Below are 27,478 nucleotides of genomic sequence, written 5' to 3' on the forward strand. Positions count from 1 at the left end.
AAAATAAAAAGGTGAATTGGCAACAGTAAAGCAGATTAAATGCATAGTGAAAGGGATCATACATAAAGCTGTGTTCTAAATTAACTGTAACAAGGAAGGAAAAAAACCCCAAGAGCAACTGTGGATCACTCAATGAAAACCTTTATGCAGTGTGTAAGAGCAGAAAAAATAATTCTCCAAAGGTTCTATCATCACTGTATCAGTAAGCAGTGGGAAATCATTTGGAACAGCTCCTGCTGTTTTCAAAAGGTATTAAAATCACCCCCCACACCAATGGCACAAGGAGATACTCAGAACTCTCAGGAATCAGCAAAGCCTTCCAGGTGGCAGGGAGGCTGAAAAGGCTGGGGCTGCCCACAGACTGACAGGGCACCCTCCACCCCATCCCTTCATAGAGGGACAAGAGGCCACTCAGTGAAAGGAAAGGTCAGCTCCCCCCAACAAAATCCCAAATCCCAAAACCTGATCAAATAAAATGTGCATCTTATTGTTAGCTCCTAAAAATAACTGTCACAAAGCACCATTGAGGCTGTAAATTTGGTAGGATTAAAAACAAACCAAAAAGATTGGACACATATAGATAATGAGAAGCTATTTAATTTCCTGTAAGTTGAATAGTTTTTATAGAGAATATAAACCTTATTCTTGGAGAACTAAGCCAGTCAGTAACTATGATGATTAGAGAGAAATGTCTCTTATATCTTCTTGTTCACTTCAAGACTGTTTCTACCTTCCTCTAAAGTCTGTCTTAAGACTTGTGATGTGTCCAGTCACTGTCAGAGACAAGGACCTGGCTGTTCTCAGTGTTCCTGATTATGACAAGCATTAATACTGAGAACTTGAATGTTATTCAGCCACACTTACCAGGGGACTTTAGCAAGGGTGGTATTAATTCTAAAATAATTCTGGTTTCTCTAGACCACTGGGTGTGAGCACACCTGAGTAGTGATTTGTTAGGTGGTGATACACAAACCCAAAGCTGCAGCACTATACACATCTCAGTTGTCATTCCTACTCCATGCCCTGTCCTCACTTCCCATGGGGATTTACACTGCAAATCTCGTGACAGAGCCCACACTGCTTCACCATCACTCCGTGGGAAAGGGAAGAGAGAAGCCAACTGATAAAAAAAGTGTATAATATGTAGGGAAAGTGTGGAACTTGTTTGTGTGCTTCTCACCATAGCACTTGTGTGACAACAGTTTTTCCACGAGTGGGCCCTACTTGCAATGAACACCCCCTCCCTCCCGCACAGAGGAGTTCTGTAAATCACATACCAATTCCATTCACCACAGGGGAATTGTTACTGACTTCCAACACGCTGGGCAAGTTCTGTTCTCCTTCGTGATCATTTAAATCCACGTTTTGCTGCTGTGAGCCATTCCCAAAATGTCTAGAATCTTTCTCATGGCTGCCATCTCCATTCTGCAGACCATTGTGTGGCTTTTTCAGTGGCATAATCTGTAAACCGCTGGGAGTAGTTCGGTAAGTCACAGTTTTAGCAGCCCTGTCATTTGCAGATCCTGGCTTTGCTGCATATCCTCGTTTCTGTTTTTGATGAGATGGATTAATTCTCTTCCTTTTGTGTGTTGATCCTTTAGACTTCCCAGATTCAGAAGGTCTGTGTGATATTTTCTCCACGGACGAGCCTCGGCTTTCTCGCAGCAGTTTGGGAGCACTGCCCTGTTTGCCGTGCCGGGATCGCTTCTCTCTGGTAACGTGCAGTCTGTTGAACTCATCAATAAATTCCTCACAATGGAGCAGGTGGTGTTCAGGTTCCCAGGTGTCTTCATTGCTCCCATAGCCTTTCCACCTAATCAGATATTCCCATTTGCCCTTCTTGTTCTTCCTTTTGTCTACAATCCTCTCTACCTAAAAGGAAAAACCAAAACTGTGTTAGAAAGAATTCCCATGAACAGACCGGGCAGTACAGGAGTGAAACACAGAGCCCCAGTGGTATTTTGACAGCAAGGCCACTGCCCCTTCTGAAAACATTAAAAGAGACATAAACACATCCCCAAAGCTGATCTGGGCATTTTCAATAGCTCTGATGTGAAGAAACAAGAGAGAGTCTGAGATCATTAATGAAAGCACAATTTCTTTGAAAATCTGGTTGCAAAATGAGACTCTTGCTTTACATTCCTCAGCTACCTCTTGTTTCAAAGAGCCAAATAAAGTGGCTTTTGCTGCTTTGTTTGTTCTGATCCTGAATCCACACATGTATTTTGTCCCTATAACATTCCCCAGTCTTCTTTGTGCCTTGAGACTACCTTGAACAGAAAACTAATGACAACAAATTGCAGTATTTTACAGCAAAGATCTTGTCTGCAGTAGTGTACATCCACTTTGCTGCCTCCAACTTACACAAATTTTTGAATGCACCAATTAAAAAAAAAACAAAGAAAGGGCATTAAGTCAGGATTCTTACATTGAAGGAATGAATTTTATCAGCCTGTGCTGGAGAATGTCATTGTAAGGAACATTTCTACACCAAGGGCTAATGGACTGTATTGGGAATGCACCCTAAATGTGAATTAACAGCAACATTATACTGTGCAACTTGGATGCTGGTCAAGCCTCAAGTAGAGGGAGAATGCAGAGAAAAATCCAAACACCACACCAGTGGTAGCAAGTAGGGATTAAACTGAACCAAGTGAAATTCAGATCAAGTCATTGGGAAAAATGTTGTAATGGCAGTAGGAATTAAGTATTGGAATAATACTTGGTAATGTGGGAAAGGTAGGGAGAAAAACCAGTTTTTGTTACATAAATCTGTCATGAAAAGTCAATGCTGGAAGATCAGTTATGATAAGGAAAATTTCAAAGACTCTCCCAGGTTTTCTTTTTTCATTGTTTAATTTTTAAATTTTGTTTTTAATATGTGGTTTATGAAGGATAAAGATGCCACTAATGAAAAAAAATCATTATCATTAACCCAAAGCAGTATTGTTAATTTAGAAGAATAAATAAGTGGACAGATCATGTAACAACTTTCACTGCTCCTCAATGAAAAATCATCTCATGTGAAGAACAACAGTGGAATCTGTAAGGAGAATTTAACCTTGAAGGAGGGCAATCACAGCAGTGTAAGTAATTGTTCATTTTGGGTCCCTTGTTAGAGCAAACCAATGGATTAATTCTGTCTGTTCACTGCCTGGAACTGTACATTCATAGAAATCTTGGTGGGTTCCCCAAAGGAGTCTAAATGTAATTAGCAACTAAACATTATAGTTCTATCTCAGTTCATTTACATGGGAACTGTGCTGAGATATCTGTCTCTGAGTCAGAGTGGGCACCTTCCTCCATCTCCAGGGCTCCCACTGCAGCATCTCAAACAGCTCCTTCCTGTGCTCTGGCTTATCAAATATCTACACAGAACCACCTCAGAAGCAAAGCAAGGCATCCTCTTTACTCTGAATTTAGCACAGTCCCCTTCAGGACTGCTCAGAGAGGCAAAACAATTAACTGAAGCTCAGGCTGGGCAAGTTTGAGATCATTTGTCTAAAAAGAGGGAAAAGGCTTCAAAATGAATGAACTGGCATTTTTTTTTCCTCGTGTGGGATGTGTGGCTTTCAATTGTCAAACTAATAGCAGACTTATTATGATCTGGTTGACTTTATAGAGAGCAGCTGTCCAAATTAGCCTTGGCTTTAAAATACTTTCATCTTCCTATCAGGGACTAGCCAGAAAAACTGTACATTGAACCACGGAACTCTGTGTGGGCTGCCTGTGGATTTGTTACCTTAATTACTGCAGCTTGCTAAAGCAAGGAGCAAAACACATACATGTGTGTCCTGGGGAAAAAATGAAATTGCTGCTAAACTTGGTAGACCACAGCTATCAGTACTGGAGAGTGTGGGTTCCTGCTTTTCTGTCTGCACCAGATAAACAGTGTACAGGCATTCCCCTCCCTTTTGATTCAGGACTTTCACTTGGAACACAAACTCTGTGTCAGTTTGGTGCAGCTTGAGAGTTACTTGTCTTTGTTTTGGGGGATTGCACCAGCTTTGTTCCCCAACTTGCTCACTAAGGGAAGAACCTCAGAAAGGATGGACAAATACCTTTTTTGGGATCACATACAAAAACCATCTCTCCACCCTCACCTTGTTTCACTTGGGCACATACACAGATTTCTTATTTTGACATTGTTGCTCTATGTGAAGAGGTTTTGTGGAGGGTGTTGTTTAATATGGAACACACTCAAGTATTTTGGTGATGAGGCATCCTGCATTTCAATTAGGAGGATAAAAGGAGAAAATATGAGTAGTCTTTGTTCCTGGGAAATAAAATAATGGCAATGGAGGATGTGATTAACCACTTAAACACATCATGAAGGGAGAATAAAAGCAGTCATGAAATTGGGTCAAATTTAATAAATAGTTTCTGAAAAAAAATGTTCAGAAAGCAAATATATTTGGGTAAGACAACATTTTCAGAACAAAACTATCAATGTTCAAATTTAACTTACTAAAATGAAGACTAAACAAACTGAAGACAAAAAGTTTTGTTTCTGGTCAACCTTCTTTTCAGTTTATTGTTTTGCTGAAGAGGAAATGAAAAAAATGTGGTATAATCCAAAATTAGTTTGTTTTCCTTGATTTTTTTAGTTCAACCATAATACCCAGTGGCTTGACTAATGATGCATAAAAAGTCTGAGTAGATATTTTCCTGTCCTCATTACTGCCTCATTGTTCACTGAATGCATCTGAGGGGTAGCATCAAATATACTTGACCTCTCAACATGGTCCTTTTTCTACCACAGGGCTTTAAGTTCTTCAGTAATATTTATCCCCTTTAGGTGCCACTGGGAAGTGCTTTAGTGGAGGCATAAATATCAGGGTTTGAGCCACACCTGCTGCTGTCTGTCTCATTTTCCTTCTATCCCGTCCACAGTAACAACAAACATCACTACTTTGTTTTTTTAATGATGTGTATTTGTTTTAACAGATACTATGTGAAATAATAATCTGATTGTATTTACTTAAGGTTGCACAAATCATATCAGTTTTCTTAATGAGAAATAATTCTGTGACAGCTAGTGATTAATAGAAATAATACTTTAAATCCTCCCCTAGAATAAGCAACACATTTCTGAGAATATGCCGCAAACATCTAGGGCTTCAGTGTCTGATTTTCCATTTCCCCCCTTAGTTCCAGCTTTAATCAGAACTGAGTAACATGTTCCCAAAAGTGACCCTGGTAGTTAAAGTTGCCAAATCCACGATTTCGCTATATTTGCTTTGGAAAACTAAGGAGTTAAATTTAATAAAAGTGCAATGACTACAAACAAACCTTGTAGAGGTATCACAGTTAAAAGATCTTCAGAAATGTCATGTACCATCACTTCCCTGGATTCTCTCTCTCTCCCTGCCCCTGCTGGCCAATTCTGGATGAACTGAGGTTCTGATATGTTACCATATAAATACTTTTAAAGAGAACAAATAGAATAAGAACAAGGCATCTGTGCAAATGCATTTGCAACAAACTTTTTAGCTTCCAAGTAGTCTTAAACCTTTCTCTATACACAGCTGCACAAACTAGGATGAAAGTCATAAATAAAAAGCCTTTAAAATATATCTGCATTCTATACTTCATGTGAAATAAAATAATACATTAGTGGATTAAAGTACAAATATCTAGAGCTTCATAAACTTTAGTGTTTTGTTTATATATGCAGAGTACAACAACCCCACCACCCTTCCTTCACAGAAAATTCTGGATCAAAATCATTTAACTACACAAAGTTATTGTTTGCTTATCGAAAAAATTAAATCTAGGCTAAGTTTAAAAAGGGCAATTCCTATGGAATTATTTCTACAGCTGTAACTATAATGCCAAAGCACAGCACACTCATCTCAGTTCACAGCTCTGAAGAGCATAAATAAAAATCCTTGTGTTCCCAGAAACACCTTCTGGGAGATCAGTAAACTTCTAGAAACATTTGGAAGGTTGCATACACACTTAGTGATTTCCAAAATAAACACATGTCATCTCCTCTTCTTGCCATGCACATGCATGGAAGCAACTGAAACTGTAATCCCTGGTGTTCAGATGGTCTCTGGTAGTGAACTCCTCAGAGCACCAGAGCAACTGCAGGACAGACACTAGAAAAACTGCCTTTCATTACTAAGATTACAGGACTTGTACTGGTTTATGTGGGTTTGTTTCATTGGAGGTCTTTGTCCCATGTTGTGCCTGAGGGTGTTGGAAGTGTGTTTGAAGAAAATGCCAAAGAAGGAAAGGCAGTAAGATTTCTGAGAGAGATAAAGGCCATCTGATTCAACATGTTTGTCTTTTAAAAATTCAGTATTGCCCTAACGTCCCCCTTGTTGTTACCTTTGCTTTGAGAAATACTCTATCACATTAGCAGTAAATCTTTTGCCTTCTTGTCTTTGTAACTTGTTTTTGTTTTTCTTGTTTTTGTATTTGATTTCACAAAATCTGGTAATTGGAGCATTTGTTCCAGATGTACAAAAAATATGGCAACATATCTTCTGAAGCAGCCAGTATTCATGTTAGAAAAATAACAGTGGAATGGCTGCTGGGACTCTCTTCAGAATCTGACCCATGGAGTAGGTCCAGCTAAGAAAGCCCCTCAGTACTAAATCTGTGCTGCTACCTGGAAGGTCACAATGAAATAAAAGGGCTAGAGAGTCTTAAAAACAAAGGGGAAGCCTTTCTTCATTGGAATTACTCTTAGGCAAAACATCAAATGACCTCTTCCCAAGAAAACCAGTGGACACCCCATTAATCTCAAAAGACACTGCTACACTGCTTTTCATTCAGTTCCTTTTTTTTTCAGCATATGGGGTTTTTATTTTCTGTTTTCCAATTTCCTTAGAATCAGAAGAGATCGTAAAACTTAGTAAGGAACTCCTGGAACTTCTGCATTTTCACTGGGAAAAGCCTATCATGGTATGGAAACCACTGCACTGGGTATATGTGTCCTTCAAAACAGGCATGGGAAGACTCAAAACAGGACAAATGAATGCTGTGACATCTCCTGCTGCTCCCTGTCCTGCACCTTTGATGTTCCCCTCCTGAGAGACAGAAACACTGCAGAGGTGTCCTGCTCTGAGATTCCATGGTTGGGGTTTAGACAGAAAACCAGGAGTGCAATGCCATCAGTTGTATTTACAGTAGTGGTGCAGCCATTAGAAGTTACTGCTCAATGTGGTGTTCTCACATTGCTCTTTTCTGGACCCAACACTTTGCTGCAGAAGTACAGTGTGTGAGTTACCTTCCCTGAGCAGCATTTGTCTAATGGGCCTCCTGGCAGAGGGAGTTTCCCCTCATTAGCAGCAGAGATCCAATCTGAGGGCCTGAACCAACCACACTTCCAAGAACACTCATATCTTCAGTGGCCTTATGCCAGCTTCTGGGAAGTCTCATCTTTCTGTGAACTTCAGTCTCATTGAAACTGAAATTCTGCTCTGGTCTCTCTTGTTCTTTCCTGACTCTCTTCAACCCTGTCCTAGTGCTGCATCTCCACTCCCACACTGGGGCCCTGGTTCCCCCTGGTCCCATCTGTCATGCTGCTCACTCTACCAACAGGACCCATTTTCACAGCCCTGTCCTCTCTTGTTTTGTTTCCAAAAGATTTTTCCTGGTCAGAACTTGAGTGCTCAAATATCTCAGTCTGTTAAAGCCATTTCCCTCTCCCACTATAAATTTAAGGATGTAATCTACATCACTTTCTTTTCTTAGGATATGGAAGTGTATATCTGTGGGGGAAGTGCCACAATCATTGTGGGTTTTGGAGCAAACAGGAATAAGAATATACACAAGAGTCTTGCACTGGAGGGAAGGTGTTTTTGTACAAACTGATACTGTCCCCTAGAACAGAAAACTTAACAGATGACAAAAGGATCAGAAAGAGACTTTTTGGTCAACTGGTGTAGTCCCTGTCATTGTAGGCAATTGCATCACACAAACCCTTTCATACTGGACATGTTTGTGATACAGAACATATTTCTGTCCAGGCTTATTGCTCATAGGTTGCACAGCAAAGAGCTGTTTCTTCCTAAATGCATTGATTTTGTTAAAATGTTTTAGGCTTTCATTTGGCAGGCAAGTATGTTTTCAAAGTTGCAAAAGAAGTGTATGAAAAAATCAAGATCTTTTATAGCAGCAGGTTAAGTAATCTTGAGAATATTCTTTATAGAGAGACAGAACAGGAGTTTTTCCTTTGCAATCAAAGAGTGCATCCATGTCACCAAAAGCTGTCATGCAATATGGGGGAGACCTCTCTGGATCTGTTCCTCCATAGAAGGTTTAAATACTTTTGACTTACAGGCATTATCACCACATACCACATTTTGGAAATCCAAAAAACATGGTTCTGTTTATTTTAAAGCACAGTGACACATTTTATTTATCAAATCTCTGTTTTCTTTTCTACAATAAATCAGTTTGCTACTGTATTTCATTGGTAATAGTCGAAAAGAAAGCAAGAAGCAGGGCATTCCAAATTCTTGGTGTTCTTTATGCTAAAAAGTGGTCAGTTCTGAACACACCCACAACAAACTTGCTGGAACAACTAATTTCTGCCAAATTTACTGGGAATCTCCAGTTTTCTACTATCTGAGAGCGTGTGTGGGAAATGTGTGCATTTATCAGCAAAGAAGGGCTCAGCACAACATAGTATGGTTCTGATTCTGCCTGTACTTCCTTTAAATACTACAGGTCAGCACAGTTATTCCCTATTTACTTACATGCAAGTAAAATCTAAGTAGGAATCCCTGGGATTTAAACCATGAAGATTTTAGGTTTTTTATTTTAAAACAAGTTTATAGGAACAGGAGCATGATTTGAAGAGACTTCTAAGCAAACCAGTGTTTAGATGAATAGATCCCTGTTCTCTCAATAGAACTGCTTGGAATTTGTTAAAAATACTCATGTTTCCAAACAGATTTTGAAATGTGTTAAGTAATACTTAAAAAATAAAAATATGACTATCACTAAAGGTGCTCCTCAATGTTAAAGCAACTCCAGAAGTGCAGGAAGCAATTATTAATTTACATGAAAATTTTACCTGAAATCATTAGAAAAAGATTAATTCTGTTTTCTTTTATATTCATTGGCAGTTTTTTCTTCTTTGTCTTGTTCAGTTATGGCTTTTTTTGGTTTTTTGTACAGTTTACACAGTATTTTTCTTCACCATATGGGCTTCATTCAGATTCAACTCAAGGCCAGTACTTCAGTTCAACACTTTTACATCCATCTCAAAGCTTAGTCAGAAGTGAAGATTCCACATTAAAAAAACACAAAGGTTTAGCTATAATACAGCATAAACAAATATTTGAACTTTTTGCTGTACTGCCACTCAGTGAGTCATTGCTTTGCAAATGCTACTGGTACGACTGTCATAAAACAAACCCCATGTTCTTGTGGGGTAGGTAGAAAAATATTTTCTTAGCCCTTTTACAGCAAAGTGGTAAACTTGAGCACAGATGTGAAAGCCTTGGTTTTTGGGAGCCCTGTGTCACTACATGTGTCTACAGGAGCTGAGGATTTGGGATTTCAGATGTCCAGAGAGGATTTACAAGTGAACTTGCTGGCTCTGCATGGGTGACATGGCAAAGAGGAGATGAGGGACAAGAGGGGGCTACAAGGGGACACTGGTCAGTCCTGTATTAAAGGGTTTAAAGTGGATTGTACAGGGCTATCTATGGGAGGGTAATGCAGGAGTTTTGCAGAGATTTTCAAGGATTGAAATGCAAGCTTGGTAAAAATGAAGGCTCTGGGTTGCAAAACAAGACAAATGGACAATGAGATGTAGTTACTCTAGATTCAGGATATGAAACAGCAGATTTTGTGTAAAGAATCTCCAGTGGCAGTATGCATTTTGTAGCTCTTGCACACAGGGAGATAGAACTATTTTTTAAATTATTGTCATGGCTTAGAAATGATATTCTCCAATTTAGTACTCTCTTTAAAACCACCCCTTGTTCTCCCTCCCCCTCCAACTGGAGACACAAAAGGCAAAGACCATGGGTTGAGATATGAACAATTTACTGGAAACTACAGTCAGATAAAAATTAACACTAACAACAACAAGAGGTATAAGAAAATAAATAATTCACACGGAAAAACTCCCTGTAAGTAAACAACACCAGACAGCTCCCTCTACCACATTTGCTTGACTGGAAGAAACCCCCTCTCCCTGGAAGAGTCCCTTTCCCTGTCCCTGGCAATTATGTGAGGAAATAACAGAAAAACATCAGGGTCCTGGCCATGCCCCTTCTGGCTACCACAAAAAATTAACCCCGTCCTGGCCAGAACTAGGAGAACAGTAATACATACCTGACAGAGAAATCAAAAATAATCCCTGGATCTGCATGTGAAGGAGGACAGTAATCTCTCCCCATCACTGACACAGAAGGGAGAAGAAAATGCAGAACCTTGTCCATGTTATATGAGCGACTGGACAGGGATAGGGTGATATGAGAAGAATAAATCATAAATCCACTTCATACTTTCTATCCAGACTAGAATAAGGGGCAGCTGGTTTGGAACATCCACATAGCAAAAGTAGTAACAGTCAAATTTGTGAATAATACCATGCAGGGAAAGGTTTTAAAGGGAAAGGGCTAAAAATAGATGACTTTGTACAATGCAGAAGGCCGAGGGGTGATCCTTTGAGTGAAAAGCTGAAGTAGCAGTTTGGAAAGTAGCAGGATAATAAGGGAAGAAAACTCATGAAACACAAAGGTTTCTTTCAGAATTCAGTAGAATTCTTCATTTTTGTGGTTACACAAATGAAGTTAATGTGGTGGCAGAATACAGGAAAGAGCCAAAAAGAAAGGTAGAGCAGAAAAAGGAATAAAGAAACATGCTTTAGGCAACTATAATGGCGTGACAGGAGCACAGAATATTACAACCAAGTGTCCAGGATACCAGAGCAACATCACAGAAAAATGGCACAGAAAATTTCAAAAATTATCTGTGAAGAAGTAATTGTCAAAAAGGAAGAATAATACACCATTATCCCCATAGAAATAGCATTCAGATGAGCAGGGTCAGTAGGCCAAGTTTTGGCCTCAATTATTGCATTGGTTTGCACTGCAGATTTAATTTGTGTTTGGGATTTGAATTCTGCCCAATGTAAAACCAACTTCTTACTGGTGCTTGGAAGGAACAAACTATCTTATGGACAGCAGCAAAGGCAGTTATGAAAGCTGTCAATGTGCATCAGTCAGATGCATCTTAAATCATCTGAGTGTGCAGCTAATGAGAAATAATCTGCATTTAAAATATGGGGACAATGCTCTAAACACAGACACAGGGTGTGAAAGCATATCCACTGATTTGTGTGCTTTGGAGCTGGGCTCTGAGGAGGCTGTTTGCTTGCAGGGTGGGTGAAAGGCACTGACACATGTGGGCTTGTCCCAGTGCCTGCAGTGAGTCAGGCTGAGCACAGCACACTGCAGGGCACGCTCTGGCCACAGGCTGCCCTGAAACTCCTCCGGCAATGCAGAGTCCCCAGGAGCTGCCATCACAGCCACTGATGGTGCTGCCCAGGAGACAACCACAGCTTACCCTCCTGCTCTCCTCAGGCCCTACATCTCTTTAAAGCTGCCTTTGGACAGATGGACACCAGTCCTTGATCTCAGTGAGTCCTCTGTCAGCCCTGGTCATTCACTCAAGCCAAGGACCTGTTAACTGATGAGTCCTGAGTTCTTTCAGGTCATCATGATTCCTGATGATAAGGTTTCAGCCAAGTGTTGGCAGTACTTCTAGCCAGGCAGTACTTCTAGTAGTAGGGGTTGCACTAGATTGGAATCCATTACTCCTTTCAGGGAGGTCCTAAGGAACAGCCCTGGGGTTTCTCAGGTGGCAGGGCACAGATCTTGTCACCCTGCTCCAAACTCCTGCCAGATCACTCCAAGGGTTCCTGTGGAGGCATGTGCACATCTCCATGCTGCAGCTACCTCCTGTTTCTGTTCAGAGATGGTGCAGACCCATCAAGCATCAGGGTGAGACTGGAACTCTGATGAAGCTGAGGAACCATTAGAAATGTCTATGCTGGAAGCACTATTGAATATGTAAGCAGTGAATATATTACTGAGGAAATTTTCCATGTATTTGTTAGTCAGATTCCCAACTTGGCGGCTGTGTGAATATCTCAGCTGCTCCTGGATGCATTTGCAGCAATGTGGCAAAGGGCTTTGTTCCATGTCCCTCCACAGAACAGGGCAATTACAGAATTATGTTTTTATAAATGTAGGTTTTTCTAAGATTGATTCCCTGTATTTGTCTCACTGGGACTGGGTTAGTGTACGTGCTTTCTGTGGCACTATGCCAGTCACAAACTGGAGCTGGGCAGGGCTGCAGCTGTCTGCTGGTTATTAACTGAGGGTTAGTGCAGAGACCAATGCACACTGGTGCTGCAACACCCAAACTGTTTTCCAGATACTTCATGAATGGACACTTAAATTCCCACTTTAGTGTAACAAACCTCTGAGTCACTTTTAATACTAAGATCCCACTTGCAAATGGTTTATGAGCTTACAAAAAGGACTTTTAACTTCTAGGACTCTAACAAATTGGACAGCTAATTAATCTGATTCTAATGAGTCGGTCAGAATCTTCTGCTGCCCTCACTGTCATGCCCAGCACAAACCATACATGTGGTCACATACCGGGACAGATGTCCTGAGAGGCTGTGGGATATCCACTCAGAGATATTCAGAACTTGACTGAGCAAGACCCTGAGCAACCTAATTAAGTTGGTGCTGCCTTAAGCAAGGGATCAGATGATTTCCAGAAGTCCCTTCCAACCTGCATTATTACATGATTCTGTAATATATTTTGCCTAAAATATTTAATAATAATTTACTAATTCTTTATTCATTCTTTTTCACTTAGAAAGGCATCTCCATTTGGAAGACTGAGTTCTGTGCAACCTGTGGAAGTTTGTGTGGATGTGAATTGACTCAATTAATCTGAGTTTAGATTGACCAGGCAGCTGGAAGGGAGCTTCCTACAACCAGCTTTGAACTTCTAACTTTCTTTGACCTGGTACCATCAGGGTTTGTTTGCCTTCAGTCAAAGAGCAAGAGCCATCCACTCTTTGAGATGTACAAAAAGATGGCTTTGAAGACCTAGGTCAGCTGCTCATGAATGTTCCTAGTCATTAAATGGATGCTTTTTAGTGTTGAGATACATTGTGAAGTCATTCCTCAGTGTCTTTTCAGTGTTAAAATGAACATTGAGTATTCATGGTATAAGGAGAAGGAGGAATGTGGGGTGTGAACATGTAACATGCTCCATGGCAACAGCTGTGTATTTGCTCTTTGTTCAACATGATGGAATCAAAGGCTGGGATAAGAGGGATAAGTTGCCAAACCTTTACCACAAAGCTAAGAGGAAATATGTTAATCAAAATATACTTGTGTTTCCTGTGCCTGTCCTGGAGGTTTGTGCTGGAGCAGTAATAGAGTGTTCTGCAGGGTAGGATGCTTAGGTAGGGCTTCAAGGTCAGAGTTTGTGTTTCTACTCATCATCATCTCAACTGTTCTCTTTGCTTTTATCTGCCTCATCCAAAAAGAAAACCCACTCTGTGAAGTAATTTCAGACCTGGTGTGGAAAATGGGAAAGGTGCATTGAAATAATTAGTGTGTAGAGCAGTGTACAAAATAAAAATTTTGGTGAAGCAGATCTGTTTTGAAGCGTAGTGAAAAAAAAAAAGGGAAAAATCTCAAGGTAACTTGTTCTGTATATATGCATTTTGTACTGGTGCTCACTGCTTTCATCTCACAGTTTGGGGGCAGAATATGCAATATAATGGCCTGATAAGACCAAAATGTTCCTGGCAAACTTGGGAGGGGTAAGAAACTCCCAAGAAAAAGACTACATCTGGATTATATGGCTCTGCAATAACATATGGAATTTCTGATCACACTTCAACCGTTGTTTCTCTCCAAAGAGCAGTTATGTACAAAGGCATACATAGAAAGAATATCACAGAAATAAACAATAAGACCCACAATGGAGAGGCGCTATATTCTTAGTACCTCAGCAGAAATACAAAAATATTGTGAAAAGTTTTGCTTTTATTATGCTTATAATCCATTATATGTGCTTATATGCTGTAATCCAATGAAGGAACAAAAACCTCACCCTTTTGGAATATTTTTAGGGCTAATAAATAATGTAAGGTATCTGGAATAAGTAATATTGCGGTCTAGATAACAAGAAAGTATTTAATGTTTTGACGATTTCAAGATGATGTGCACATGTTCAATTTTTTAATTTTAATTCCAAGGAAACAAGAAACTTTTGTGGTCATGCTAGAAGGATTTAAACAAACCAAGTTTGTTTTTAGATAATCACAGGATTTCCCTAGACAGTATATAATTCCCCAATTAGCACTCTGAAATGTTATTTTCATAGTTCCAAAGCACCATGTAAACCTATCCTACTACATGGACACTAGTGCTCATTACTGTTATTTAGCAGCATCACAGGTGGAGCTTGGAGCAGTGAGCACTTTCCTGTAATATGTAGCGTGCCATAACGTTTGCCTTGTTCTTGAAATGAAATGGTCACAATATGTTAATCACAAAATCTAGTACAGAGTGTCTGTCAGAAAAGTGCTAATGATTGCCCAGTGTGCCCCAAAGACAGAAATGTTAGTTTTGCTGTGCCAAAATTCGGTGTTATTCTGGAAAGGACCTTGCCCTTGGCTGCTGAATGGCACATGGCCTGTGCAGTGCAGGCACAGGCAGCACCCTCTGCTCCAGCATCTTTACAGTTCCTGCCTTGCTGTTTCCATTAATGCAACAATCATAAATAGTTAGGGCAGGTTTTAAAAGGCAAGTTTGCACCTGTGAATTACTTCTAGAGGGAATCACAGATATTTTATGACACATGTAAGGATAAATACTGGTTAGATGACTCTGGGGAAAAAGGGATGGAACAGTCTCCGGTTTCTCTATAAATGGCTGGAAAGAGTCTTCTGAAGGTGACAGTAAGAAAAAATTGTCTGAATCACCTGTACATCTCCAATATTTTCTGGAAATATTCCTCACTCAGATGAGCACTGTGAGGTGTTTAATAAATTTCTCTGATGGCCACAGAATATCAAATTTTTATTCAAGATAATCTGAATATCTGAAATGTTTCTACTTTCAGTTGTTTGGTGATGTACCTTCTCAGTTTTTAAACTTTTCAAAATACTATACGTATCAAAATGGTCAGTCCTGTCCAAGTTAATCAATAAGCCACTTGAATTTTTTGGTAAGAGTCAGAAGTGCAATTTATCTTCAGCAAAAAAAAAATCTATTTGGCTTCAAAATTTTTAAAAATAGTCTTTAGAAAATATGATTAAGAAGTTAGATCTTTAAGGAACAAAGATATTTTTCAGGCTCTCTTTATCCCAGAGATTTTGTGCATTTTATGATTTTGGTTTGTCTCGGTTTCAAGACAAATTTCAGGAGAAAACGCCCTGGAATGAGTGTTTCCTCTAAGGAGAAAAGGGCTTCAATAGCTCCCTTTTCTTCTGTCAATGCGAGAAATAGATACCAGGGGGTGAAAGTGAAAAAAACATGTTTATTTAAAAAAAAAAAAAATGGAAGAAATATTGAATAGTGGAGCCTTCCCCCCAGAAACCCAACCACAGCCTCTCAGGGCCGCAGGCGCTCTCCCCTCAGTGCAGTTCCGGGCACAGCCAGCAGGGGCGCTGCTGGCTCCCAGCGGGCAGGGCTGCGATGATTCCCCCGGGGCTGCAGGGGGCGCTGTGGTGCGGGGTCCGGCCGCGTTTCTCCACACCGTAATGGCGTGGGATGGGGAAGGGAAGGGGCTTCCTTTACAAACCCATGTGTGTGGGTTTGTGAAGGATGTTCACTCTAAAGAGTGAAAGGAGCTGTGGCAGGAAACCTCAGGAGCAGCAAGCTGGAACAGCAGGGCAGGCACACCTGGGGCAACAAGCAAGAGGCAGCAGAAACTCTGCAGCTGTAGCTGGACCACGGCACCGCCCAGACAGCTCCAGTGCAGCACAAACCCTGGAGCAGCACGGCAGGGACTGGGCAGCAGCAGCCTGGCCCCCAAACACATCAGGAACAGAGTCCCTGGGATTGTTCACCAGCATCAAATGAGGGTGTACCCAGTCCTGGCGGGCACACACTGGCTCTGGGGTTCCCAATGGCAGAGCAGCAAGAGAAGCCAAGCTGGCAAGCTCAGTTACAGTGCCGAAGCAAAAAAAAGAACCAAACCAAAAAGAAGCAGGCAAAACCCACAGAAACAGCAGGATCCCTGGTCAGAGATACTGGCTGCATATATCCAGTTGAAGGGAATGTGCTGAAATGAAAGGGCTGCCTCCCACCTCACCCCCAACTCCCTCTGGAAACCCCATCTTGGCTCCCAAACATCGAGACAGACAGCCCAAAGCTGGGGCAGGGAGAGCTGCCACTCCGGACACAAACAGATCAAGAACCCCAAAAATGATATGGGGTAATAAACCATCCCCAAGACATGGCTCTTTCCCTTTTCTCGTGTCCATCTAGTCACAGACTCCTAAATCAGCTACATTAAATCTAATTATGTAAGTGATTGTAGGCATTGTTCAATGAAGGGCTTCCAGATAATCTAAATATCCTGTGTGTCCAGTGAAAAAATGTATAATTCTAGAGAATTAGAGTCTGAAATCACTTGTTATTTGAAACAGCACAAAGTACTGCAAGTTTCTGCTCCATTAGAGCGATCTGCACTTTATAGTTTATTCACACACTAGAACTTATTCTCCAACAGTTGGTCACCATGTCTTTCCTCAAACTATAGATTTTTAACCACTGTTTAACATAAAAAGCTAATAATATCCTGTTCATCAAATGTTCTAAAAATAATGGTGAGACAGACTCTGCATATATGAGCTTGAGGTTTCTAGCATTTTAGGTGTTTAGTGTCTAGCACAATCTACACTGAAAACACAAAGCTATGTAAAATAATAGTGACTGCTGGAGTAAATGACATATCACAAATTCTTTTCAATGTCACCAAAGTTTTCCTTTTTTGACAACTGTTTATACTGTGGCTATAAACCTTTGGAGATCTAATGTCTTGATAAAACTAAAAACCCAAAGAAACATAAATTAAAACTCAAATACAGATCTAGAACAAGTTTTGCATACCAGGGCACCAGAGAAGTCCCAGAGCCACTCTGTTAAGAGGAGCCCATGTTTCTTTTCAATATGAAGGTCCAGATTTGCTTATTTGTGTGTCATGACATTAGTTTCAGCTTCACAGTTACAGATTGGAACACCAAAAGGGACAATTATACCCACTGAACCCACCCTGGGCTGCACAGGAATGTTCTTCATCCATGTTCTGCACGAAGTCCCAAATTCTGATTTACTTAAACCACATTATTCCAAAGTCATCATGCCTAATTTGAAGTGATTCACAGAAAGTACACCATTGCTGGTAGTGAATCCAAGTCCCATAAATAGAATGCTATAACCTTAATGTTAAAAAGTGTGTCTCAACTCTGATTTTGAAGGGTAAACTTCCAGCCACTGGCACTTTTTATATCTCTTAGTTAATTTAATTTTCCAAACATTAAATCCCACAAAGTGGTTTGCAGCTTACTGAACAGATGGTCTCTGTTTCTTTACATTTTTTAAAATTTGGGAGCTAATGTGATGGCTCTGTCTAAATTTTTGTAGCTGCTTTAGAGTCATATTCTGAAACTTCATCCTAGATGTTAGGGTTCATCACTTGTGTTTAAAGTTCAAATTCATGTTAATTTTTATATTATTGGGAGAGAGCACTTTTATGAAGTGTGTAACTATAATAACTGCATTCACCAGATCAATATAAGTAACTTCTTTTCTTAGTTTTATTCCTTAGAAAAACAATGCACTTCCTCTTAAAATGGCAAATTTTCAATAACAAAAATGGAAAAATTAAATGCAAGGAAGATGTGCTCACTTCTGTGCCCCAGTTTTATTTCTGGTAAAAGAAGTTTATTACTTATTGTCTTAAATCTGTAGCCATGTGCTCAGTCACATGGCCAAAGAGAAGTCTTCACTGTGCTATACTGGATCACTGCAAACAACTGTATAATTACCCACATCTGTCGACAAACTGCTTTACATCTGCACAGATCTGTACCCTGCTGGAAACAGGAAAACAGCCTTGTTTGTCTGCAAAAAGTTCAAGTGCTAAAGATGTATTTGGATCCATTTAGAGTCATAATACTACCTAAGTGCAGAAGCTTAAAAAGAAGTAATCTATGAAAAATGCACAACTATAAAAAATTAACAATTTACAAAAAAAAAATTTTTTTTCAGTGTTTGGGTTATTGAAAATTGTATGCCATGAATTCAAAAATACCAATTAAACAAACTGAAACAGAACACTCTAGGAGTGTTCTGAAAGCAGACACACGAAACATTCATAAAGTGTAAGGAGTTAAATAACTTGAGTTAGTGTCTCATGTATTTTCTACCATAGTAAAGTACATTCACATTTTTTATCCAAAGAATTAGTGTCTTTTGGAGATATCTGCCCAAAAATAAGAAAGGTGTTGGTTTTGCTGACCTGACAGACCATTCACTAGGCACAAGTGATTCACCATCAGCTGTATTTGGGAAATGAAGATGTAACAGTGTTTTCTTCTCAATCTCAAACTGACTAAATAGTTTGCTGAGCCTGTTGGAGTATGTAAAAGAGCTGCTGCCACTTTAGAGCAGACAGTGAACCAAAAATTACATGGTTTTCTCCAATGAAATTCATGACTAGTGAATCAGTTCCCACTGAAATAACCCAGTTGTGCCTCATCAGGGAACTCCACAGGATAAATGCAGTGAGTGTTTGCATCAGTGGCACATGAGCTCCCTGGTCCAGCACAGCCAAGTGTGAGGAGACAGAGGGAGCACTTCAGCAACACTTCCCTGTCCTTGCAGCACGTTTGGAGCCTACGTGACATTCAAAAATACACCCTAAATTTAGTTTTGATGCCAAGTTCTCTGTGGAGTCAGCTGTGCCAGCCTGTGTCATCCTGCAGGCTCTCCTGTGCATGGGGGCACAGAGAGAGGCAGGGGCTGCCAGGGAACCTCCCAAAGACAAGGCCAACAACACCCAGGGAAATGCCCTGGCACCACAAAGGGAAGGCATGGGAAGAGCAGGGATTGGAGAAGTTCCTTACAGAGCCTTCAGAAGAGAACCTTCAGAAGGTTTGGGATTAGGACTGATCTGGAACTGGCCGTGTGCATTGCCCAAACTGTACATCCCTGCTGCTGAAGTGACTGCATTGTCCACATGGGAGATTTACTGCTTGTCTGTGCTACACTCACACAAAGATGAGCAGCACAGATCCACCATAAAGAATGATGCAGCAATCCTGTTGTGTTCTGGGATGCCATCCTTCTCCTGGAATAGAGACACAACCTTTTGCTCCAGGAACGTTCTGGAAAATTGTGAATATTTTCACCTAAGGGCCAAACCCTCAGGCATCTTTTGGTTTTAGTTACCTGAAAACCTTTTCAATGGCATGTTGGACATTTCCCTAATCATCTCAATCAAAATTTGCAGACTTTTTATTAGAAGTCACAGCCTTACACCACTGGCAGATTCTGATAAGTAATTCAAACAGTGTTATAGTTGTGCAAAACTAAAGCTCTCCAGCACTGTAACAACCAAGGGTCAACTTAGTTGGTTGAAGTTCTGTTTTTAAGTGACCTTTATAAAAATATTTAGCCCTAGGGCTTTTAATTTTCTTGGTATAGCTACCATATTTCTCAGCATTTGGTATTAAACCACACTGAAATAATTTTATAAAAGTGATTTTTTAGTTTGACTGTTCCAAAGTAGACTGTCCAAGGATAGATAACTTACAATACACATCCACTAATGAAATTGTAAGGTAGCCAGAAAACAACTGTGATAGTATTTTAAAAAAAAAATTATACTAGTTCATCACCCCGCTTTGCCAAAAGTGAGATAAACGCTGCTGCAATGAATTTTTCCTTTTGAAGGTCAGTGTCCATACTGTACATGGAATGAATCCTTGCCATTCATGCTTTACAAGAACAATATTAAAATTCATGAAGATTTCAGCTTTAATCATGTGATGAGTTTGGTTAACAAAATTCCAATTCCTTATCTTCTGTACTTCTTACACAAAGCAAATAATTTTGTTTTTACATGAGTGTGGATCTCCTGGACTTCAGTGAGTGTCTGTGACTATGGTGAGCTGTGGAAGCCCTTTGCAGTACAATGTCTGATCAACTTGATGCTGAGAACAGCTGCTAAAGTGGGTGAGCTACTTCCACTGGGGTTGCTGATGTTGCTGAAATTGGTGCAGAGTAGAACTGGTGCAGCTTTTCAGAGCTCTGCAGTGTACAAAGCTCAAAGGTCAGGCTGAGAGCGCTGCTTTGCAGGACTGAGAACTCCAGAGAAACTTTCAGTCCTATATAGGATTTATTAAGCTCATTAAAATAACACCCAGTCCTAGATGAGCCACAGCTTTAGTTACTCTCTGTTGTGGCTCTCGAAACTCAGAGTGTGATTCCCTCACACAATAGCAGCGAGAAGCCACAGATCGAAAGCAGCTGCTGCCATGTTTGCAGAGGGGAAGGTGCTCTGAGCACTCAGCACTTTCTGTCCCACAAGGGCTGCAGCCACCGCTTTACCCCGTTCTCAGATGTCTCTGTTTGAGTCACACGTTCAAGTACCCTTCTCAGAAATGGAGTTGCAGACTAGTCACTTCAAAAGAAAAAAAAAAGCCTCAAAACTGTAAATTAGCTTTGGTTCGTGCTCTGCCTCCCTCAGTTAGGCTGTGTCTGTCTCTGCAAAGCCATACTGCACTGCTGTGTAATCAGAGGGGGAATGAAAAGGTAGGTCTTGCTATCAGTTCTTCGGTGAGATCTAAGGCTTATCACACAGCTCCTCTGCTAACCCTGAGGCTCACTTCTCAAGTACTTTCCAAATCTTGAATAAGTGATATATCAACTACTAAATATCTGTAGGCAATCCCCAGATATCCCCTCAATGCCTGAGAATGTGTATGTATTTAAGTGTACATCCAAAACATACCTTGGTGATTTCTCAGCACTAAACAACATCCTTGGTGTCTAACCCAGCACTTGGAAAGATCAGCTGCTATTACACTGCAACTTTTAAGACGCTGGTTATTGTGGAATGGCTGCCTTTTGGTGGTAACAGGAGCAACAGCAGATGGACATGAAGTAAGAAAGATGTTTAGAAAAAGTTATGTTAAAGCTGTTCTGTGCTCCACAAAATCCTAGAATTAATAAGGGAATCTGGACATCTTAGAAAAGTTATATTAAAGAAGAATTTATTTCAGTTAAATAAAGGAATTCTGCCTTGTAGCAAAACTTTAAAAAATATTGTCCTTGGTTTGTAACCTGTTCTTTGGACACAAATCTTCAAATGGACTGTAGAAAATCAAGGGTTGTGTAAGCTAAGATATACCAGCAAAGCAAACTGCATATCCAAAACAAAAACTATATCTAAACTACATCTCTTATTGATCAGTAAGCAAGACTTCTTTCCCCTGTAAACTAAATAGGCTACAAGAGTAGCAGTTAATAGCAGGGGAGGAAATTGCATCATTCATGGTACAAACAGAAGGTTCACTTCATGTTAAAAGGAGACTTGCCTTCCTCCTAAACAGAGCAGGTTGTCAGTGGTGTTCGACATGAGTGGATGAAGCACAAAAACTAACAGCAGCACAGCTGCAGAACAATTTGAATCACAGCCCACAACAGCTTGTCAGTAAGTGGTCACCCTGTGCCCCTGCAATACCTGATACGCTTCCGAGAGGCACTCACAGAAATACTCAAAGTGATGTCATGTCAGAAAGCCAAAGCACAGCATGGTCAAACAGTGCAGGAAAAAGATCTGTCATCCTTTGTGGTGCCCATGACAAAGCTGGGGAGATGCTATTCAGCTGGGAGAAAGAACAGTCTTCCATCAGTTCTGGCAATTTCTTAATGCTTCTTGAGGCAGCAGGAGGCAGCTCACAGGAGATTATGAACTGTAACTGGTAGTCCACATGTTGAGCCATGCTGCTCTTCAATGAAAGCACATTCTCAGTGTAACAAAGGATTGATGAGAATAATAATGCAAAGCTTGGGATGTGTACAATGAAAAAAAAGGGGTGTCTTCCTTGGAGCTTGTAATTTTTATTATCTTGATCCATTTGGTAAATGCCATACAACAGACTGTTCACACAGGCCTTAGTCAGCCAGGAGAGATGACAAGGCCACCTTGGCACTCCTGCTTTAACCCACCATCTGATGCAATGCATAGGAAAGGCAATGGAATTTGCTGCTGGTGAAAAGTCTCCTTCCAATGGCCTCCAATGCTGAGTGAGGCCAGGGGAGGAGCACAGCTTTCTGGTGCTCCTGAGCTCCACCAGGCCACACAGGCACCCTGCTTGCTGTGTATTCTGATGGTGTATTTACACTTCAGCTTCCCTGAAAGCACTAACACATCACTGTTGTGTGCAGAATGCTGCACAAGGTCCTAAACCAGCAAAAAGTAGAGGAAGGAGCTGGTCCAAATCACATGGGCTCTGAAAGTGTTGCTCAGCACATTGATACTCAAGTATTTTCCTCTGAGAGAGCCACATTTCCCACAGTTAATTGACAATCACCATTTTTGACACCAAGAGACAAATAAAATGCAGCACTGGGAAGGCCAAAAAAGCTGGCCAAGGGCCTCACCCTTTTCCTTTTCTTAAGAAACCTGAGGGTTTCTCTGTGTGTAGGGGGAAAGAGAAGCTATTTCATTGGTAGATGTTAGAACAGATTATCAAGCACAACTTTCTCTGGTGTTTCTGTTACACCTTCTGTGTATCATCAGTGCACAGATGATTATGGCTTCTACTGCACATCAGACATTAACAGACCATAAAGGTAAGTTAGAGGAACATTCAGTCTTATTGAATTTTGCTACCTGAACTGCCTGTCTGTTTAATTACCTATTTCACACTGTTTTTATACACAAAGACAGAGAAGTGGTCATTTTGCAGTTCCACTGTAAAAAATGAAACAAACAAAATACCCTAAAAACCACACACAAAAACACACCCCCAGAAATAATTTCTTTTTCATTGCTTCTTTCAGTTTCCTGTCACTTATCACTGTTTCCATACCATGATGCATTTTGCTGACTGTACAAACACTGCATGTATTAATCTGCAGCAAACAGCAGCACATGGTCTGTAATAGTGACCACATGAATACAACACTGTCAAGTTCTTCATCATCTCTACCATGTCCTTTCTGACTGTTGTAGTACAGTACATTGGTTCTCACTTGTCAGCACAGCAGAAAATGATGAACCAGTGCTAATATTTACTGAACACAATAGCACAAGTTTTTTCTCAACTTTCCCAATTTTCAGATTGTGGAAAGCTTGCATTTATGCACCTGGACCCTATTACAGACTCTTGCTTCCAGTTACTGCAGACAAATCACAAAGTTCTTGCCCCTCCTCAGCCAGTATTTATCATTCCTTCAAGAACTTTCAGGTTATTTCCTCTGGAATCATGTGAAGTAATTTTTGAACATAAATGTAGTTTTCCCTCTAATTCCTGGTACTTAATTTGGGATCTAAAGTTTTCCTCCTCTTCCCTGTATAGCTTTTAATATGTGAGTCATATTCCTGTTTCATTTGAAACTTTGCTACGTTGCACCATTGCTGAACTTAAGTTTCCTACTTCCTCTGCTTATGTAGAGATAAATTCAGTCACTTCACATCAACCATGGTCTTCCCGTGCTGTGTCATCCTAAATTCATGCACTCCCATTTGCAGTCTGCTATTCCTCCCTTGCATTAATCACCAAAACACTTTGTGTTCAACATCTTTGCAGTTTCTCTCAGAACCCATTTACAAGCCCTGTAAGCATTACTGTGCCTTTTCCTTCTTGTGAACCCAGCATTTCTCCAGCACCTTTCCTGTCAGATTTCCTATGCTAAAATACCTGAAACTTATCGCAAAAGATTTCTGGAAGACAAATTCATTAGGTGCATTAATGTAATTTCATATTTTGCAAAACTGTCCTTTCCCAAAAAAAATGAAAAATAGGAGAGCAGATTTCAACTGCGTAACATTTAAAGGCAAGTGCATTAGCAGAGTCAAACAAATTTCACAAAGTAGTCTTCAAAAAAATTATGCAACGTCACACTTTATTTTCTCTCATATTACTAAGAATAATAAGATTCACGAGCAATGCTCTTTCCTTTGTTGCAGTGACTGCCAAGTGATGTCACAAAAATGTTCATTGTATATGTGTGAAAGAATTTGACAGGTCAGGCTGGTCAGTTAGAAATGAGATTGTTTATATATCAGTATATTAATAATCACCATTTCTGGAAAAAAAACCCTAACAACAGAATAACCACTTGATGGGTTTGTTAGAAGCTAATTAAAAGTTAGTGGCTTTTTGATGTATATTGAGGTAAGGCAGACTGACAATTCTGTACAGTATTAAGGAAGTCTATGAATCCCATCCAAAACCATAAATGTGGGAAAGCTGTGGATAAACCCTTTTAAATGCTGAAATGCTTTTCTCATAGGAGAAACCTTGTTTTGTTCATCAGAAACATATTATTCCATTAATGTGACTTTCCAGTAACACTGACTCAATCATTTGCCTCATGCCATGCGTTTACTGGAATGTTTCCTAGTTTTAACCCTTTGGCCCCAGTTATTAAGCAGAGCTACAACAAGGAGCCAAAACTTCATTTTTATTACATAAGTTTGATTCGATGTTACTTTATCACCTCCTCTCTCCTTCTCTTTTGTTGGTTTGTACCACACACTGCAACTTGTTAGAAGTCTGGAATAGGCTGCCCTGGGCAGTGGTGGAATCACCATCCTTGGAGGTGTTCTAAAAGTACTTGGGATCACAACTTAGAGGTGAAGATGGTGGTGCTGGGTTGATGGTTGGACTCATTGGTCTTAGAAGACCTTTCCAAACTTAATGGTTCTATGATTCTACAGCTAGACTGTGAGGGCTCTAAAGTAGAAACCAAACCAAACTATTCTGTTTTGTCTTTTGCTTTGCAAAGATATTAATTCACAAGGGTTAGGAGTTAGAATACTGGGATACAGCTTGTAAGTGTGTTTGTGATCTCCGCAGACCATATCAACACCTTAGTCAATAACTATGTTTGTTTAATGACTGAAGTAAGTACAAAACTAAGAACTGCCATACGAGGTCAGACTAAAGGTCCACTTAGCTCAACGTGTTGTATATTAAAACAGAAATTAGTATTGGATGCTTAGGAAACAGCATCTATAGAGTAAGTGCTGCCCTTGTTCTGCCCTCACAGCTTCTCATGATTAGCAGTTTAAAGATTGGTTTGTGCTGAAAAGTATAAAGGGATCAATCTGCCAAGAACCTGTTTTACCATTCTTTGAAACCTTTTACAATTCTGATTTCCACCACATCCCATGGCAAAGAGTTCCAAGATTTAAATAAAGTACTTCCCTTGTCTCCATCACTTGCCTAATTATTTCCTTTGCTGCACATCTTTTCTTGTGCAATGAGAAATAGCATTCATCTCTGACTTAACTGAATATCCCCCGTCTGTCTTTTCTATACCATTCAATCACTTCTTTACCCAGCCAGAAAGTTTTCATAAGGTGTCATTTCAGTGACAGCCAGTCCATCCCCTGATGGCCTTTCTCTGCATCACTTCTGGTTCTGTGTCTCCTGGCAGTGGGTTCACTACTGCAGAGGTGGAAGCACCATGTTCCCCAGGGACACAAGGATGATCATCTTCTCTTTCATTCTGAGTGCTTTTTTAATAACATGTAAACTTCTGTTTGCCAGAAGTCTGGTCCCTTTGGACTGGACACCCATCAGGAGCTGAAACACATTTTCTGGTTTGGTTTCACTGGAAGGGAGTGTGGTCACTGCTCTCCAGGACAGTGCTGTGATGCAAGCACAGGTGTGGTAACTGGGGATCACAGGGAGATTCACTTCAAAAGCATGCACGTGATCCAAATTAAAATACTAATGTGGACACACCCAGAAACCTTCCACGATGATTCCAAGATTTCTCTAGAACAGTAACATCTTCTTCAGGGCTCATTTTTATGCATGAATAGTCAGGATTATTTTTCCTTTGATCATTAGCTTGCATTTGTAAGCACTGAATTTCAGTTGCTGTCATTCAGCTCTTCACTGCCAACTTTTGTCTTGACAATTATAATAATAATAATAATCTATAAATTATCAGGAGTAAATGTGATTATTTTCAAGTAATTGATGGCTCTGTTATACAACACAGGTCCCAATAGCAGTGTTTAAAACCTCTTTTCACAGACACCTCTCTGTAAGCCAGGTGGTCTAAGAGATGACTAAACCTTCTGGACCATAGTTTGGTTTTGTTACCAGCTGCTCCTGTGGGATCGTAGAAAAAGGTTTTTTGAAAAACTCTTTACACCAGCCAGAGTCATTCTTCTCTAAATATTGACCCTAAGATCTGTGAGATATCCTATAAAAATGTTAACTCTTGTCCAAACCAAGACATGCTCACGTGTATCTGCTAATTCTATTTCTTTTCTTCTATTCTTCTCTTTTGACAGGTGCTACTAATCTGTATGCAATGGCTCTCAGCACTGTGCAGTCCCTCGTATTCCTTCTTAATCCATTTGGTATGAGCACATATAAGTGATTAATATAAGATGATTTCACCAAACCCCCAAAAAATCTAAATAAATGCATTGAAGAAGCTGAAGGAAGAAAATATCCTCATTGTTTCTGGTTGGCTCCTCTGAAGGAATGGGGTGCAAATTTTGTGGATATTCTATGAGACATCTAGGAAAGCTCAAGTAGGGGAACTGCTATTTTCAGACAGAAGTGCCTTTCTGACAGATGTTTTAAAATGATGGTTTTGTTTTAGTGTTTTGTTGCAGTCTCCTGCTCATACTACCCTTTACCATTTTGCAAGAGTCAGCCTAATTCCTCTTTTTGGTGAGGCATGAGAAGAATCATTCTTTTCTACACAGGTCAATCATATCAATTTCTTGTGAAAGTCTTTAGAGACCCAATAAATTTGCAGCAATATTTTATATCAGGACTTGTAATGAGATAGTATTGAAATAGTACTGTAATCTACATTTGTTCTGTGTAATAGAAGAAAACAGACTCAAGTGTATTTCTTTTAGTGTTGCAATATTACCAATGTAAAATTTTAATAGTAAACAAAGAGTGTGGCATTGTAATTCAGCAGGCAGAAAGGATGAATTTCCTTTTGTCAAAGCAAAAATATTTGTATTTGCATGAATGTACATTACAAACATTTGACATTAATTATATTCTTCTAATAGTTTGAATACAAGAAACACTTAACTATTTAATATTTTTTTTGCCCGTGTCAGGCTGCCAGTGCCATAAAATGTGCTGCAAAAACGATCTGAAAAATATATGGATAAGAAGGAACAACAAAAAGGGATTGCACTGATGAAAATGTACAGAGCCAAGAAACTGTAC

General features: G+C 40.0%; 1 protein-coding gene across 1 annotated transcript in view; it reads right to left on the reverse strand.

The window, feature by feature from the left end:
* The window catches only part of CDYL2 (chromodomain Y like 2), a 56,739-nt gene that overhangs the window by 23,085 nt on the left and 6,176 nt on the right, over window positions 1–27,478 (reverse strand). The window contains exon 2 of the mRNA XM_054269489.1: window positions 1,278–1,872. Within this exon, the coding sequence (XP_054125464.1) occupies window positions 1,278–1,872 (595 nt within the window). The remainder of the gene's footprint in view (window positions 1–1,277; window positions 1,873–27,478) is intronic.

This window comes from Melozone crissalis, unplaced genomic scaffold, assembly GCF_028551555.1.
Source record: "Melozone crissalis strain CALT ecotype California unplaced genomic scaffold, PUWL_Pcris_2 ptg000007l_1, whole genome shotgun sequence".
Taxonomy (NCBI): Eukaryota; Metazoa; Chordata; class Aves; order Passeriformes; family Passerellidae; genus Melozone; species Melozone crissalis.